Raw genomic sequence first — 14615 nt, forward strand, 5'->3', positions numbered from 1 at the left:
ACCCTGTCCAGATACCTCACGTGAGAATGTGGCATTTTGGTGATTCTCACCTTCTGCCGCTCCCTGTGCCAGCAGTGTTGCTGGGATGTCCAAATCTATTCAATTGCTGAGCTCCATGGTTTAAAAGTGATGCTGGAGAAGAAGAGTTTATGCGGGGATAGCTCAAAGAACTGATTTTGGCAGCCAATTGGGCAGAGAGGTCAAACGCATGGAATGACGTGAAGATTAGCCGCGAGGCTCACGGCCATGTCTCCCTTGCCCCCCCCTACCCCCTGCTCCCCCCTGTAGGCCATGGGCTGCCTGCTGTACAAGCTCTGCTACTTCACGCTGCCCTTCGGAGAGAGCCAGGTGGCCATCTGTGACGGCAGCTTCACCATCCCCGACAACTCCCGCTACTCGCAGGACATGCACTGCCTCATCCGTGCGTACCCTCTCCCGTTCAGCGTAGCGTGCGCACTGTGCACATGCATTCGTAAACACCCCTGTTAATACAATGCTGTCGGCAGTGGAAGAACTCGCAGGAATGGTGTCTGACCTCCGTCTGTGGCTTTGCTGCGTCGTATTGCACATTGTTGTTCTGCGCTTCAGCAATATTTATTTTACTGTCCTGTTCTCTGTTTATATCCTTATCCTCACTGCACATATTATTGTTTACTTTATTCTTATATTGCACTGTTTTGTATTGCACTGCTGCTTGCATTAGACTGTCGTGTCTTGCCTTTAGTGTTTGCACCTGTCCCCTACCCTGCAGCTGTGGCATAAGACCTTCACTGTCTTTCTCGGAACATATGTCAGTTAAACTTGACCATTTAACAGTACTAATCCCCATTAAGTGTGTCATCACAAGCTCTGGTGTGATTCTATGTGCCCCCTTATTCACTCTCTTGTGCACCTTATGCTAAGTGTGTATATGTCACTGTTCTCCTCCAAATCGCAGGTGTAGTTAGTCACCCCCAGACATCACGATGTGAAGTTTGGCCTTATGAAGCCTTATGAAGCACTCTGCCTCAGCGTTGATTTAAAAATTTTTTTTTTTCTTTCCCGTTTTCCCGTCGTCCGACTTGTGCCCGCTGGTCCTGCAGGATACATGCTGGAGCCAGACCCCGACAAGAGACCGGACATCTACCAGGTGTCCTACTTCGCTTTCAAGCTGGCGCGGAGGGACTGCCCCGTCCAGAACGTGCACGTGAGTCCTGGTGAACCGTAAACGGCAGCCGTTTCTGTTTCACACCGCCGGAAGGTGTAATAACTGAACCCCCTGCCGCTGTGCATCATAGGTTTAGGCCTTGGGTGCATCCCTGCTGGAGCCAAGAATCAGGGCCTGTAAGCGGGGTTTGCTCTACTCCATTGTTTTTCCATGATGGTTTAAATCGCTGAATGTATGCGTGCTCTGTGTTGTTACTAAACAACGCAGCAAGGGCAGTGTAGTGTGCCATGCTGGGCTGGGCTCTCTGGCCCCCAGTGCTCTTTGTGGATCCTAGAGCTTCACACACATGCTGATCCTGCACAGCTATGCACTATATGTGCATCGCACTACATAATGGAAAGAGCCTTCCAGGCTGGAGATGAAGGTGGCTGCTGTGATTATACCAGCAAGCCGAATCTGAGTGGTTAAGCTTATCATCTGCTCCCTCTCTCAAATCTTTCTTTTTTTTTGGGGGGGGGGTGGGGTGGGGAGTGTTTTAAACAGCTGCTTGAGAGTTTAGAGTAAATTTTTTCCTTTACTTTTACCTTCCTTGTCTTAGAATGTTCCCATTCCAGCGAAGCTTCCTGAGCCAATCAGAGCCAGCGAAGCTGTAGCCAAGAAGAGCCAGACCAAAGCCCGGTGAGCACATGGGGGGTTTTCTGGAAACTCGAAAATGCGTTTATACCCATGTGTCATTATTAAGCTCCCATTAAGCACAGCTCTGCCTTTTTGTGGGATTGACCTGAAACGTGGCCACAAGCCCCAGCCCACTTTTACTGCCCCCCTCAGGCTGACGGACCCCATACCGACCATGGAGACGTCCATCGCCCCCCGGCAGCGCCCCAAAGGGGGCCAGGCCCAGCCCATTGCCGGGATACTGCCTATCCAGCCTGCCCTCACACCCCGCAAGAGGCCCACGGGTGCCCCCGCGGCTGCCCCGCCCGTTGGTACATGCCCTGCCCTCATCTTGCTAATGCTTCTCATGTAGCAGCGTGTGTATCATTCAGATCATCGCCGACCATGAGGTGCTCTGAGCTTGTTAGTCCTCACTGCTGATGTGCCTTTGATGTATGGACCTCAGGGTGACAGCTCAGTGCTTTGGTTGGCAAACACACATGCATGTAAGCGGAAGAGTTCAACCTCTGAAATAGTGTGAATGGCCTATTTATCCTTCAGCATCCTAAGTGAACGAGCCGGTAAAGCCCTCCAAAACAGCGGGCACATACCTGCTAATCTGGACAGAGACATGGCTACCGACCAGTTGGTGCGCAGAGACCTGCCAGTGCATCCTCCCGCTGTAAATGTGCAGGCCGTGATTTCCATCCGCCTTCTCTCCCTAATGCGCTGTGTAATCCCACGGCACCACAATAGATTGTGCTGAAAGGCCTCTGCATGCTGGGTTCTTCTTGGCGTGTCTCGTGTGAAAGTGCAGCTTGCCTAGGCTTTCCTTTTGTGGTTGTCCTGGGCTGCTGGGATTCCTGCCTGCAGATGGATTTAAGCTGTGGGTGATTTTGATTCCCGTTAGACACGAACAAATAGTTTCTTCTTCCCTCCTAATGGTGCCGTGCCGTTCTCTTGCTTTTTATACGGTCCACAGCAGTTGGTCTCGGCGCTGGCCCCCCGACCTCAGCCATGCAGCCACAGAAGGCGACGCTGCCCCCCGTGGCTCAGCAGCAGGCTCCGCCCACACAGCCCGTGGCCCCTGCGGCCCAGGCGCAGGCCACGCCCTCTCACCAGCAGCTCCGCATGAAGCAGCAGCAGGTGGCCGCCTACTTCAGCACTGTCCCACAGCAGCAGGAGGCTTCACAGCAGGTGAGCTTGAACCTGTAACCGGCACACGCAGAGGAATTATCATTTGCCTTCAGCTGTGCTGTGAGTAGGTCCTGCAGTGCTGGGTCTGGTTGGTACAATCACTGGGTTCCCTCATCTCCACAGCTGCCGAATGTCCGTAGATTTGAGTAGATAGTAAGTAGTAAGCGAGTGGTAACCTGTCGACAATCATATCCCATATTCCGAGGGGGGTACCATGATTGGGTACCCTTTTATATTTTTATATATATATATATATATATATATATATATATATATATATAATGCTTCATGCTAAGCACCTTTTGAATGCTTGGAGTAAGAGAAGATAGTAGTATATGTATGCCGATCTGAGCGTTAGATTACATCTGGTTATGATTTGATTGCACATGAACTGGTTTATTGATGCAAAGGACATGAGGCACTTGATGAATGTAGCAGGACATCGGCTATTTAGTGTGGATTATGGTCTTCACCTACACCATAATGTCTAAAAAAGCATTTTAGTGTAATGGTCTAGAGCAGAGTTTCTCAACCTGGACCTCGGAGATGGTCCATGTTTTTGCTCCAGTTTGAGAGCTGGGAGGGAGTAAAAACACGGACTGTCTGGGCTTCCCGAGGACCGGGTTAAGAAACACTGTAAGACACTCTAGTTACATGTGGCCAATCTGTGTGTGTGTATGTGTGTCTGTGTCTGTGTGTGTGCGCGCAGTGTATGTCGATTATTGATTGTTTTGAGTACTGTGAGGGGTCTCTCTCCGTGAGGACACATCCTCGGGGTCGCCTGTAAGGTCACAGTAGTCCTCATCGGGAAGTATAAGGGGGGGCATGTCACATTTAACAGGTGGATTCCTATCATTTTGGGGGCATTCAGTTTTATCTCAGCATCCATAAAATATATCTCTGAGAATCAAAGTTCGTAATTATTGGAAAGTCAGTGACGCACGGGGAGATGATACTGTGAATTGGGCTGAACCATCATATGCTGCCAGATAAAGGTACCTCAGTCACATGCTGACTGTCTGACTATAAATAGAAACAAAGCCCGAGTAATGTTTCTGCGTATAAACAGTAGGCTCTATGTGCAACATACTCTGGGCGGACATGCAGATGGGGCCATGTGACTCGAAGGAAGGAAAATTAACTTGATCTGAGGACAAACAAAGGCAGCGGGCAGGAACCAAAATAAAACGGTTGGCATAAGCGGAAGCCCTCAGGAAAATGTGGCATCAGGCCGCGGAAAAGGCTCCAGTGGGGCTCGGGAATGCTGGCTCGGGAATGCTGGCTTGGGAATGCTGGCTCCGGCTGCGATTCCCCTCCCGGAGAGAAAGCGGAGCTCCATTTTATATAATGAGTCTCTGTAGGACCGTGCTGATGTGAATGACTCTGCTCATCAGCTAACATTCCTGCCCCATCTTCCACTCAGGAATGCATATATAAAGAGCTCAACTTACTGACTGCTAATGTCTAGCTACCCGGCATGAAATATGCTAAGCTGGTGTGCTAATTAACTTGCTAATTGTATTGTTTGATGGAACAATGGACCATTTGTGATCAATCTGTCCAACAAATAGGTAGTAAAACAGACAGTTGATTGGTGTTTCATGCTGCCCACTGTCACTCCAGCAGCTTACAGTGACTTTATCCTGTAAGTGTTATCAATAGATTGTCCTGTCCGCTGCACTCTCCTTCCTGCTGCGTTTTTCCCACTTGCTGACTTGGAGCTCTCTCGGAATGGTCAACCTTCCGTTTATTTTTAATATGCTGACGGTTTGCGAACAGCTTTGCTTGTGAGTTCTGTGTGCACTGTTTGCTTTTAGATATTCCCCCGTGCAGAATTGCAAGATGTCGAACATTAGCAAATCTGGCACATGAAAGGGAGAGCTGGGGATTGGTCGATTACCCAGCCAGTCAGATAGCTCGGGTTGCATCCTGTGTCCATAATTGGCATAGAGTTGTGAATAATGGGCAGGCAGCCTTTCTTAGTAAAATGAGCCTCCAGGACAGGATGCTGATGCAGTTTGGGTAACTCGACTCCCCCGGTTACAGCTGCACACTGATCATTGATAACAGTGAGGCTGCGCTCCTGCCTTCCAAGGCAGCCCTACCTGGGCCAGCTGCTGCTTGGCCTTTGATACAGATGGAACAGATGTCTGGCTGGGAGAGCAATGGGGGCTGGCTCTGTTCTGTTGGGGAAAACAAAGTCCTTTGAGGTTCTGATATGTGGGTTTCCTGTGCAGAGGAATCTCCTCTACTTGTGCCCTGCAGGGGACACCGTTTTGATGCCTGTCTCCGTGCACCAAAAGCACCAGGCAGCTTCTCAGCTGCTAATCCCTACATACCGCGGGACTGTGCAATACTGCATTTCCCAAATGTCCCCCTGTCCCATGCACCCAGTAAGCCATATAGACAGCAGGATCCATCCTTTCCGATTCTACGTCATTAACGGGCAATAGAAGCACTGTGAGATGTCACCTTGTGGGCCTGTGTGAAAGTCGGTGAGGTGCTCCTGGGCTGTGCACCTCCAAGTCTTTTACAGGATGCCAGAGGCAGGGCTAGTCCTCCTCCTTGGTGCGAGGCGTGTTTCCCTGCAGCACACCTGGGGCAGACGGCCGCTTCTCCCGTGTCGTCAGTGTTGAAAGCAGCATGGCTGCCTTGGCTGTTTCTTGGGTACACAAGAACTTGAGTAGAAAGCTGTGGCAACAAAATACTAAGTGGCATTAAATTACAAGGCTTGTTTCTTACACAGAAAGTTTTGATACCAGGAAGTTGATATGGTTACCCTGGAAACCCATGCTTGTGGCCCTTTGTTTTCAGGGTGGCTACATTTTGCGATAACTGCTGTAATCGACTGATGCCACCTCTGACAGTCTCTACCATGCTAATCATCTGCTTTGCCTCTTTGAACTGGTGCTTGGAACTTCCTGTAATCTTGATCTTGGCTTCCTGTAATCTTGATGTTGTATTTTTGCTAATTTTGTTACTCTGCTGTTTTAATCCGTTTTAATTTCTTAACTTCATCAACGTCTCCTTCAGTTTGCACCAGTTTGTCTTTTTATCTCCTTCCTCCTGTGGCGACCTTGTTGCTTCTCTCTGATTGGCCAGCCCGTCACTCCTGCCCGCGGCATCCACAAGGTGGGCTCCCTGACACCACCCTCTTCCCCGAAGGCTCCGGCCCGCGGGGGCCACAGGCGCATCCTGAGCGACGTCACCCACAGTGCCGTGTTCGGCGTTCCCGCCAGCCAGTCCACCCAGCTGCTGCAGGCTGCGGCCGCCGAGGCCAGCCTCAACAAGTCCAAGTGAGCGGCAGACCTGGGTGGCCTCGGGTTCGAGGGAGAAAAGGCGCAAACATTACTAACGAACACAGCTTCGTGGTTTGATAGTGTTTTTGTGTGTCTGTGCGATTCCCAGATCGGCCAGTACGACGCCGTCGGGCTCCCCATGCTCTTCCCAGCAAAGCGTGTACCAGCCTGCTGAGAGCAGTGCCCTGGTGGCCTCCACGGCGCCCCCAACTGCTCGCAACTGTGTGGAGCAGCCAGCCTGGAATCCCTTCGGCGACGATAACTTCTCAAAGCTGACCGCCGAGGAGCTGCTCAACAAGGACTTCGGCAGACTTGCCGAGAGTAAGGCCTGCTCTACACGGGCGGTTCCTGGCTGCGGCCTTTTCAGTGGGGGTTTGAGTGATTGGCCATGATCCGCCTTCTGATTGGACTGATAATTGCCAGAGGAGCAGCATTAGCTGTGTGCTGCTGCCTGTCTGTATTGATTGGGTCAGAGGTGGCTAACTGGTGTGTCACCGCTTCCTGTGTAATTGTCCTGCTTTTCTGCCCATGTGACAGGCAAGGCAGCCGAGAGGGGCAGTGCCCCCGCAGGGGACCTCATTCCTGGGCTGTCGATGGCCCCAGCCCCCAAGGCATTCACCCAGCCTGCAGGTAACACGCGACACCCCCTTTCTCCTTCATCTTGCCATTTTTCCCATAAGGCCTCAGGTTTGTGACTCCATGATTACATAATATTGTTAAAGATTCACCCTTTCATGTCTTACACTTTTATTCATTTTTGAGGTCTTAAGTAGGCTTGTGGTGTCATGCCCGTTGCACCTCCTGCTTCGCTTCCCATCCCACTCGCTGCCCCTTCAGGTCCTGCGTCTTTACCCAGTTCCCAAACTGGCCCCTCTTGAGTCCTGGCCTTTTGGGCGCAGCGGCTCTCTGCTTCCTCATCTGTCTGTGGCCCCACCCTCTTTCACTATTTGCTTTTTGTTACCCCCTGATTCAGCGTTGGCTTGTGAGGTTTCCCCTGTAAATGCATGTTCAGCCAGTGTGTGGTACAGTGACTAGTCCCATACTACCTCTTTATCGCATGTATCAATGTGTCCCAGAGTCTCCTAACGGTCCAGGTTCTCGGCGTTGTTGCAGAGAACATTATCGCGATGCACCCCATGTCCCATAACCTCACGTGAGCTTTTGCATCTCCGTAGCCAGTCATTAATCCAGCTGGTAGAGCTGAAACAAAGTGGTTCTCTGAATCTTAGCTGTCAGATTATTTTACTCCTTCAGTGCTATTTACTTCCTCTCTCTGTCTCTCTCTCTCTCTGTCTGTCCATTCCTCATGCACGCACCTCCATCTGTCCCTGTCTCTCTTCCTGCTAAGCTGAGAGACCCTCTGACACTCTGTGTCTGGATTCGGGTGTGCCGCTCTTGACTGTCCCGGACCCATTCAACTCCCAGTCCCTTTCTGACACCCCAGGTAACAGCCACACCCGACTTGCCTTTTCACTTATACCTTTGCAGTTCCCAGGCCCGGATGGCTGAGAGCTTAACCCCAGAGCCCTCTGTGGTCTGGGGTATATAGCTGCGTGGTTCCTGGGTGGAGCAGTTTTTAAGCATTGCGTCGTTATCCTCCTCTGAACTGTCACCAGTGTGTGGGAAATGTGGCCTGTCCCAAGTTTCTTAGTGCCAGACAAATCAGCTTGGTTTCTGTTGCTGTTCATTGCTTTGTTTTCAACAAAAAGTGTTACTGACTGCTGCCCCTGGCAGGAATTTAATCCTGCTGTTCCTTTAAGGCACAGGAGCGTGCAGGACCTATTGAGTGGCTTTCTGTTTGTCTCATGCTCGCAGTCTCTCGCTCTTTGTAGTTTGTGTGTGTGTTTGTGTGTGTGTGTGTGTGTGTGTGTGTGTGTGTGTGTGTGTGTGTGTGTGTGTGTGTGTTGCTGTTCAGGTTGCAAAGGCAGAGAATTTTCCCATGTTTAGAATTCGCTGAAAATTCTATTGTTAGTTAGTATCTGAGTATTGTAGCTCCTCTTTAATCTCACATGTGGCATTTTATAAGGATGTGATCTGCCAACTGCTGGTGGATGTTTCAGTGTAAGTGGAGGAGACCCACGAAGCACTTAGGCACCCTTAGGCATCTCCTTATATCACGCAGCTTTATCGCATGGGGTTTCAAGCCTTCATGAAGGGATGTGATCCCAGCAGTGATCTTCAGGTACCAGCAAATGGACACTCCTATGGAGTGGATCATGTCTGATAAATGTGTTGGGTGATCCTGTGTACTGGAGGGAGAGAGTCATTATTATTTTAGAAAGAGAAATCGGTACAGCCCCGAATATCTCATCACACTAATCCACGGCGGGGCTGAAGAACAGGAAGTGGCAGCAGTTAGAGGCTATCAGATGAGTCAACACAGCTTGAAAGACTGATTGTACATGGGATGACGCACGGCTTCATCTCTAAAAGACATGGTTTGGAGCCCAAGCGTAAGGAATGATCTCCTTTTGGGATTTCTTATTAATGCTCAACCCAATGGAATACTGAAACAATGTTTCCTGTGGCTTTCGGTCTCCATGTCTGAGGCTGGATGGTGCGCTGAGGAGTTATGTAACCGGGGGCATGTCTGTGGCATTGAGCGTTCATGGGGGCCATGTTTGAATTAAGGAGGCATGTTCTCCTTGTATCGTGGGGAGGGGCATGGATTCTAGCTGCTCCTGAAGTCCAAAGACGTGTAGCTTGATCGAATCGATGTCCAGCACTGGACTTGTATGGGGTCCTCAGCCTTGTGCTCTATGCTGCCTGGGATGGCGCCCCCACCCCCAATCTCCCCCACGTGATGCTCTGTTGAAGAAGGAATTGGGTGATAGATGGATGGTCTGCACCACGATGTTGAATGGAGGGGCATTAAGATGATTATGCAAATGTCTTTTAGTTGTGGATTTGCACCTAATGGTTTTGCCCGACCCATTGCTGTGATTTTTTGCCGCCCCTTCAGTGGGGACGTCGAATGGTCCTAAAGTGGGCACTACCTGCTGTTAGCCGTGACCTTTGAACTTTCTCCCCCAGTGAAAGGGGCGAGGGAGCACCTGTGCTGTGCCATATTCTGAGATCCCCGCCAGCTCCCCTTAGCCCCAAGCCCAGTCAGCCGCCCAAACTGTAAGTATAGAGAAGCAAGGTGGCTGAGAAGATGCCCCCACGCATGCCCATTGGCCAGCCCTCCACGCCCACGGGCGGCACTAACAGATGTTCTGTGAGCAAACACTTCCCTTCGGTCCAGCCGCTTGTCTGCTGGGTGGTGCCGACTTTCCCTCTATCCGCACGAACTGGTGGAGTTCACCAGTATTGCATGTTCCAGTCTCAGCCGAGGTCCAGAACACAAGCGGGGTTTGGGGGCCTGAGCCGAGGGCCCACGGCGTTTAACTCCTGGCATGCTGGGCTCGATCCCCTGCCTGTAATGGCCCATGATCTCTGAAACTAACACCCTATGACCAAAGCTCTTCAGACGGCTACAGTTGCCACGTACAAGACTAACTGTAAAAGAAATCTTCTCTGCATCCTGTCTGGCAGAACTAACCTGGGTTATAACAATAACAAAGTAAAAAGTCTGGTTCCTTTAGTTAGCAAGATGTTGCTTTCTTTTCTGGTTTATGTATGTCACTGCCAGTCACTATTGATTTTGTGGGAAACACAGGCTGCAGTACCTGGCAAAGGTAGCATCTTATTGCCAGCTTACAGCAGTAATATAGTTCAGTGTGATTTCAACACAGGAAAATTAGTGACCCGGACCTTCAGCTTGATCGTTTCCTTGTTCTGCATGCATGCAGTGCTAGTTTGTATCCAGAAGAGGCCGTTATTTTGAGTGCATGCTGTCTTATCATCCTGTGGGATTTACGTGGTGTTAGCACAGTGCTGTCTCCTGTACAGACTGACATATAAACACATGGCGAACTCAAGGTCCAAATGCTCTTATTCTGTTTGTCACTGTTGATGGTGTGCAGCTGGATGAACAGTAATATTTTTTGCATGGGTACTTGTGTTTTATGATGCCGCTTTTGTTTTCCTTGCTGAATTTCTCACAGAATGAAACGAGAGTCCCCAAGTCGATCATTGCTTTGTTTGAATATCGCCTCTTTCCAGTCTCCTTTCTGCAAAAAGACATGCTTTGCATTGTAAATGAAAGACTAGCTGCCCCCTGTCATTATCCAGCCTGTTCCTTCCAGTCACACCTGACCACTTTGCCGGCTCTGCTACTGATCGCTCTCCCTCTTTTTGCCCCCTTGTCATTGTCATTCACCCCTCCTCTCCGCCACACCCTTCCTCCCATGCTTCTCTCCCCTTCCCTCTCTGGCCGCCTCACAGAGAAGCTGATAGAGGGCCTGAGGTCCCCCGACACATCTCTCCTGCTCCCTGACCTTTTACCCCTGACTGACCCTTTCGGCACTCCTGCGGAGGGCCCCGGTAACGGTAATGGGCACCTTCCCAGCTCCCACACCGTCTGGCCCCTCTGTCCCCACCCCCAGCTGACGCTGCACTGCTCTCAGCGTGCTGGAGTTATGGTTGTCCAGCATGCTGTCACTGTCTCTTATGATCATTCGGTTTCTCGACAGGTCGTTAGCCTGACTGTGTTGTATGTCTCCAGTCACCTCCCTTTGTCTTCGGCTAGGCATGACTGTAACTACCACCATGCATGCTCCCCCCCCCCACAGACCATGCTAGTTAAGCCTCTTAGGTCTGTAGGCATCCTTACTATATCTGAAATTCAAATCTGAGGTGATGGATTAAGATCGTTGGCGAGCCCCGCCGGCACATCCCCATGTGACCTTTGAAGCTGAAGATGTGACCTCTGAAGCAGAATCATTCCGTGCCCACTTCACATGGCGCTCCACTCTGCCAGCTGTCCAAGAAATGTATGACACTAAGACGGGGGCCTTTGTATGTGACTCCGCTTTATTATTGAGCTAAAGGGAATAACCACTTTGATAGTATCTCCGTGGTAATGTTCCAAAAACTTTATAGGGGTATGTTCACAGCTCCTGCCCCCTCCTCTGAAGCAGATCAAACTGGTTAGGGTAGGGGGTGCATTTTGTAACACACATATATATGCCTTATACAGATTGCATCTTTCAAGTATGTATACTTCATGTGATCAGCATGGGGCGCGTGAGGGGGGCGTCTACGTTTTTGCATGGCCTCTGTCTTTGTGGTGGTCCCGCCATGTCTGCTACGTGCGCTCGCTGCTCACGCCTTTGTCCCCTCAGTCTGCATTTCTTGTCAGTTCTGACAAGTACTATGCTCTAAAACACTTGGCTCAAACCTCAATTCTTTTTTAGGCTTTCGTGAGTGTCAGCTGTCTGTCACCCAGGCGTTCTTACAACAATATAAAAATACATTGCAAAAGCAGTTTACCTAAAAGCTAGTTAAGGAAAATATACCCTCTGTTCAATTTTCTATAACACCCCCGTCCCTCCCACCCTCACTCGTTTGCTTGCTGTCTCCCATTTTCCGTTTCAGTGCCTCACAAATGTCACTCTGCATAAATATTCACTGAACATCAAAATATTTTATGAACGGCTATGAAGAACAAAAATTACATACATCCACTATCAAAACAAGGAAACTATTTTAAATGTATAAACTGGGATCTTCAGTGTATTGTATCCAGTGTTGGTTTCAGTGGCAGCTTATTTCATCGCAGTATGTGTCTGGGCTTCAACACATGATAACATTGTCACCGGAGAGGAGCGTTTCCATTACTTGCCGTCATGTGTCGTGCTCTTTTTCAGGCAAGCCGGACGTGTGCATGGACTCGTTGATCCCTGGTCTGGAGGCCCCCAGGCCACAGCCGGAGCCTGCATCTGTAGCCCTGCCAGGTCAGCGCATCCCCTGTGCCAGCCTTGCCCATCCCTCTCTGGACCGGCTTATGGCCCTCATCCCCATGTGTCAGTCCGCTGTCTGGCCCATTTGCTTGGGGTCCCTTAGTTAATATGAGGGGAAATTCAGGTTGCCTGTTTGGAGTTTTATGACATTAGAGCAGTTTCCCAATCCGGTCCTCGGTTACCCACAGACACTTCACATTTTTGCTTCCTCCCGGCCTTCGCAAGGAGCCAATATGTGTGTATATATACAGTATCAGGCAGGGAATTCTGAAAGAAACATTGCATTAGAGGACTGACTTAGGCCTCGCTGGAGGACTGGACGGGCAGCTCCAGCAGGCCGGGGTCCTTTTTCTGTAGGAACAGGCTCGGTGTGACATTGTGGCTTCGTTTGCTTTTCGCTAGACCAGCGGTTTTATTTTTATCTCCATATTGAAGGCGCCCTCAGCTTCCCACCCCGTAGGCTACACATGACTCGCACAGAGATACATTTTCAGTTTTCATTAAATATGGCAGCAAGCTAAAGTTCTCTTAGGTCAGGGTTTCAGTTTTCAGTGTGTAATCCTACAGTATAGGTTAGCAGATGCTTTCCCTGGACTCTGAAGGTCAAATCCACGATCACCTGTGGTCTACCTACACCAGCTAACGCAGCCAAGCAAACTGCCGTCAGGAGCAGCTGACCTTACCGCAGACGGACAATCTTCACTTCCTGTGTTCCATGTGCTCTGGTGTTAAGTTGGCAAACGACGTTTTGCATATTACTGGACCTCACTTCTGGAATAACCCTTTCAGGGATGTGAGGGGCTTCCTTGGTGGGTGGTACTTTGTATTGACGGGTGGGGTAACTCCACTCGAGTATAAAACAGCCAGTGTATCATGAAATGGCTTCATATGTAGTTAAGGTTAAGGACAATTCTGACTCTCTGGCCTGAAGGGTGAAGGATCAAGACTGAGAAGGCACTGCTTTTGTAGCTTTGAAGTTTAACTTGAATTTCTCCAGTTGAATGTGTCTGCATAAATGGGGAGAATATCACTTTGTGGGGACAGCCATTGTTTTTGCTATCTCCATCTTCTTATTAACTTGTTTTCTGATTGTACCCCATTCCTCCACCTTCTCTCCACAATCACCTCCTTTGTTCCAGACTCTCTGGCTGGTGAAGATGTTCTTTTGGGTAGCTTGCTGTCCCACTCCTCCAACACGGGACTCCCTTCTGCCTCCACACCCCCTTCTGGCTCTGCCTCCTGTCTGGATGAGTTTGCCCCCACATCCCATGGTGTCAGCCAGCCCCTTGCGGGTAAAGAACCCTCCCCCCCCCCCACCATTTGCATTAGGCTTCTTCTCCATCCAACCAAAACCTTCTGTCCGAGCCAGTCTGCTGTGACTTCTGTAACACACGCCATCATGCCTGCCTTGGCAGCCCTTTGGTCCAGTGTTCTGTGCATGACCTACTGGAGTATCTTGCAGCTTCTTCCATTTTTGGTTAATATCTTGGTCACAGCCCTGAAGTAAACAGCAGCTTTGACGCCTTGGCTGTTTGTATCCCTGTACTGCATTAATGCCCCTCCCCCCTCCGCCACTGAAGATGCTTCCTGCCTCATGCCAGGCTTCCAGCGGCCCGAGTGTGCGGAGAAAAGCACTGAGGACGAGTTTGACCCCATCCCCGTGCTCATCTCCAAAACTTCTAACCAAGGTAAGGTTAGCAGTTATGCATCAAGGAGGGCGGGCCTGGAATCACGTGGCCCTGACCTCTGACCTTGCGCAGCCAGCGGCTCCCCACCCTCCCCCTTCCCCCAGCTGTGGGCCACTGCTTGGAGCTAGTAAGAGGTTGACTGGCGTGCTGTTGGGCCTTGGCTCCACCCCGAGGGAGCGGGCGCCGCAGCTCTGACTCTGCAGTAGACAGGCCTCCTCATTTCCATTTCCATTCCCAGCATGCTCGCACACTACAGGACTGCACTTAACTTCCTGTCATCATGTTTGGTTAATGCTCACTGTGCCACCTCAGGTCTGCTGTAGTAACTTAGTTTCCGTTTTCCAAAGAACTCTCCCTTAAATCTTCCAGGGGGGGTAACCCCTACTTATTTTCTTTCTCCCCCTTTTCTCATCCTACCCCCGTCCTTTACTACTTTCTGACTGCTGCATTTCACCACCTCCTCCTTTGTCCTGTATCTGTCCCTACCTCCCTCCTTCTACCTTTCCCCCCCCTCTCTCTCTCTCTCTCTCTCTCTCTCTCTCTCTCTCTCTCTCTCTCTCTCTCTTCCTCCCTCCCTTCCCCTTCTTTGGCACATTTCAGGTGGTCATTCACGCAACAACAGCGGCAGCTCAGAGTCCAGCCTCCCCAGCCTGGCCCGCTCACTCCTACTGGTGGATCAGCTCATCGACCTGTAGAGGGGATGGGGTGGGGGGGGGAGCATTTGGCAAAATTGGGGTAGAAGTTGGTCATGTAAGAATTTTGCTGTAGTCCCTCCCCACCTCCCAAA

At 50.5% G+C, this 14615-nt stretch overlaps 1 protein-coding gene across 8 annotated transcripts in view; it reads left to right on the forward strand.

The window, feature by feature from the left end:
* Nucleotides 1-14615, forward strand: part of LOC125711978 (AP2-associated protein kinase 1-like) — a 36627-nt gene that overhangs the window by 13109 nt on the left and 8903 nt on the right. For 2 of the 8 annotated variants that reach the window (XM_048981589.1, XM_048981582.1), the window contains exons 7-20: nucleotides 289-421; nucleotides 1083-1186; nucleotides 1746-1825; nucleotides 1976-2133; nucleotides 2784-2998; nucleotides 6101-6294; nucleotides 6407-6618; nucleotides 6835-6927; nucleotides 7646-7741; nucleotides 10624-10728; nucleotides 12048-12134; nucleotides 13280-13432; nucleotides 13721-13828; nucleotides 14429-14499. In XM_048981589.1, the coding sequence (XP_048837546.1) occupies nucleotides 289-421; nucleotides 1083-1186; nucleotides 1746-1825; nucleotides 1976-2133; nucleotides 2784-2998; nucleotides 6101-6294; nucleotides 6407-6618; nucleotides 6835-6927; nucleotides 7646-7741; nucleotides 10624-10728; nucleotides 12048-12134; nucleotides 13280-13432; nucleotides 13721-13828; nucleotides 14429-14499 (1809 nt within the window). The remainder of the gene's footprint in view (nucleotides 1-288; nucleotides 422-1082; nucleotides 1187-1745; nucleotides 1826-1975; nucleotides 2134-2783; nucleotides 2999-6100; nucleotides 6295-6406; nucleotides 6619-6834; nucleotides 6928-7645; nucleotides 7742-10623; nucleotides 10729-12047; nucleotides 12135-13279; nucleotides 13433-13720; nucleotides 13829-14428; nucleotides 14500-14615) is intronic. The other 6 variants (XM_048981595.1, XM_048981546.1, XM_048981560.1 and 3 more) reach the window with 6 other exon arrangements.

Source organism: Brienomyrus brachyistius, chromosome 2 (assembly GCF_023856365.1).
Source record: "Brienomyrus brachyistius isolate T26 chromosome 2, BBRACH_0.4, whole genome shotgun sequence".
Classification (NCBI taxonomy): domain Eukaryota; kingdom Metazoa; phylum Chordata; class Actinopteri; order Osteoglossiformes; family Mormyridae; genus Brienomyrus; species Brienomyrus brachyistius.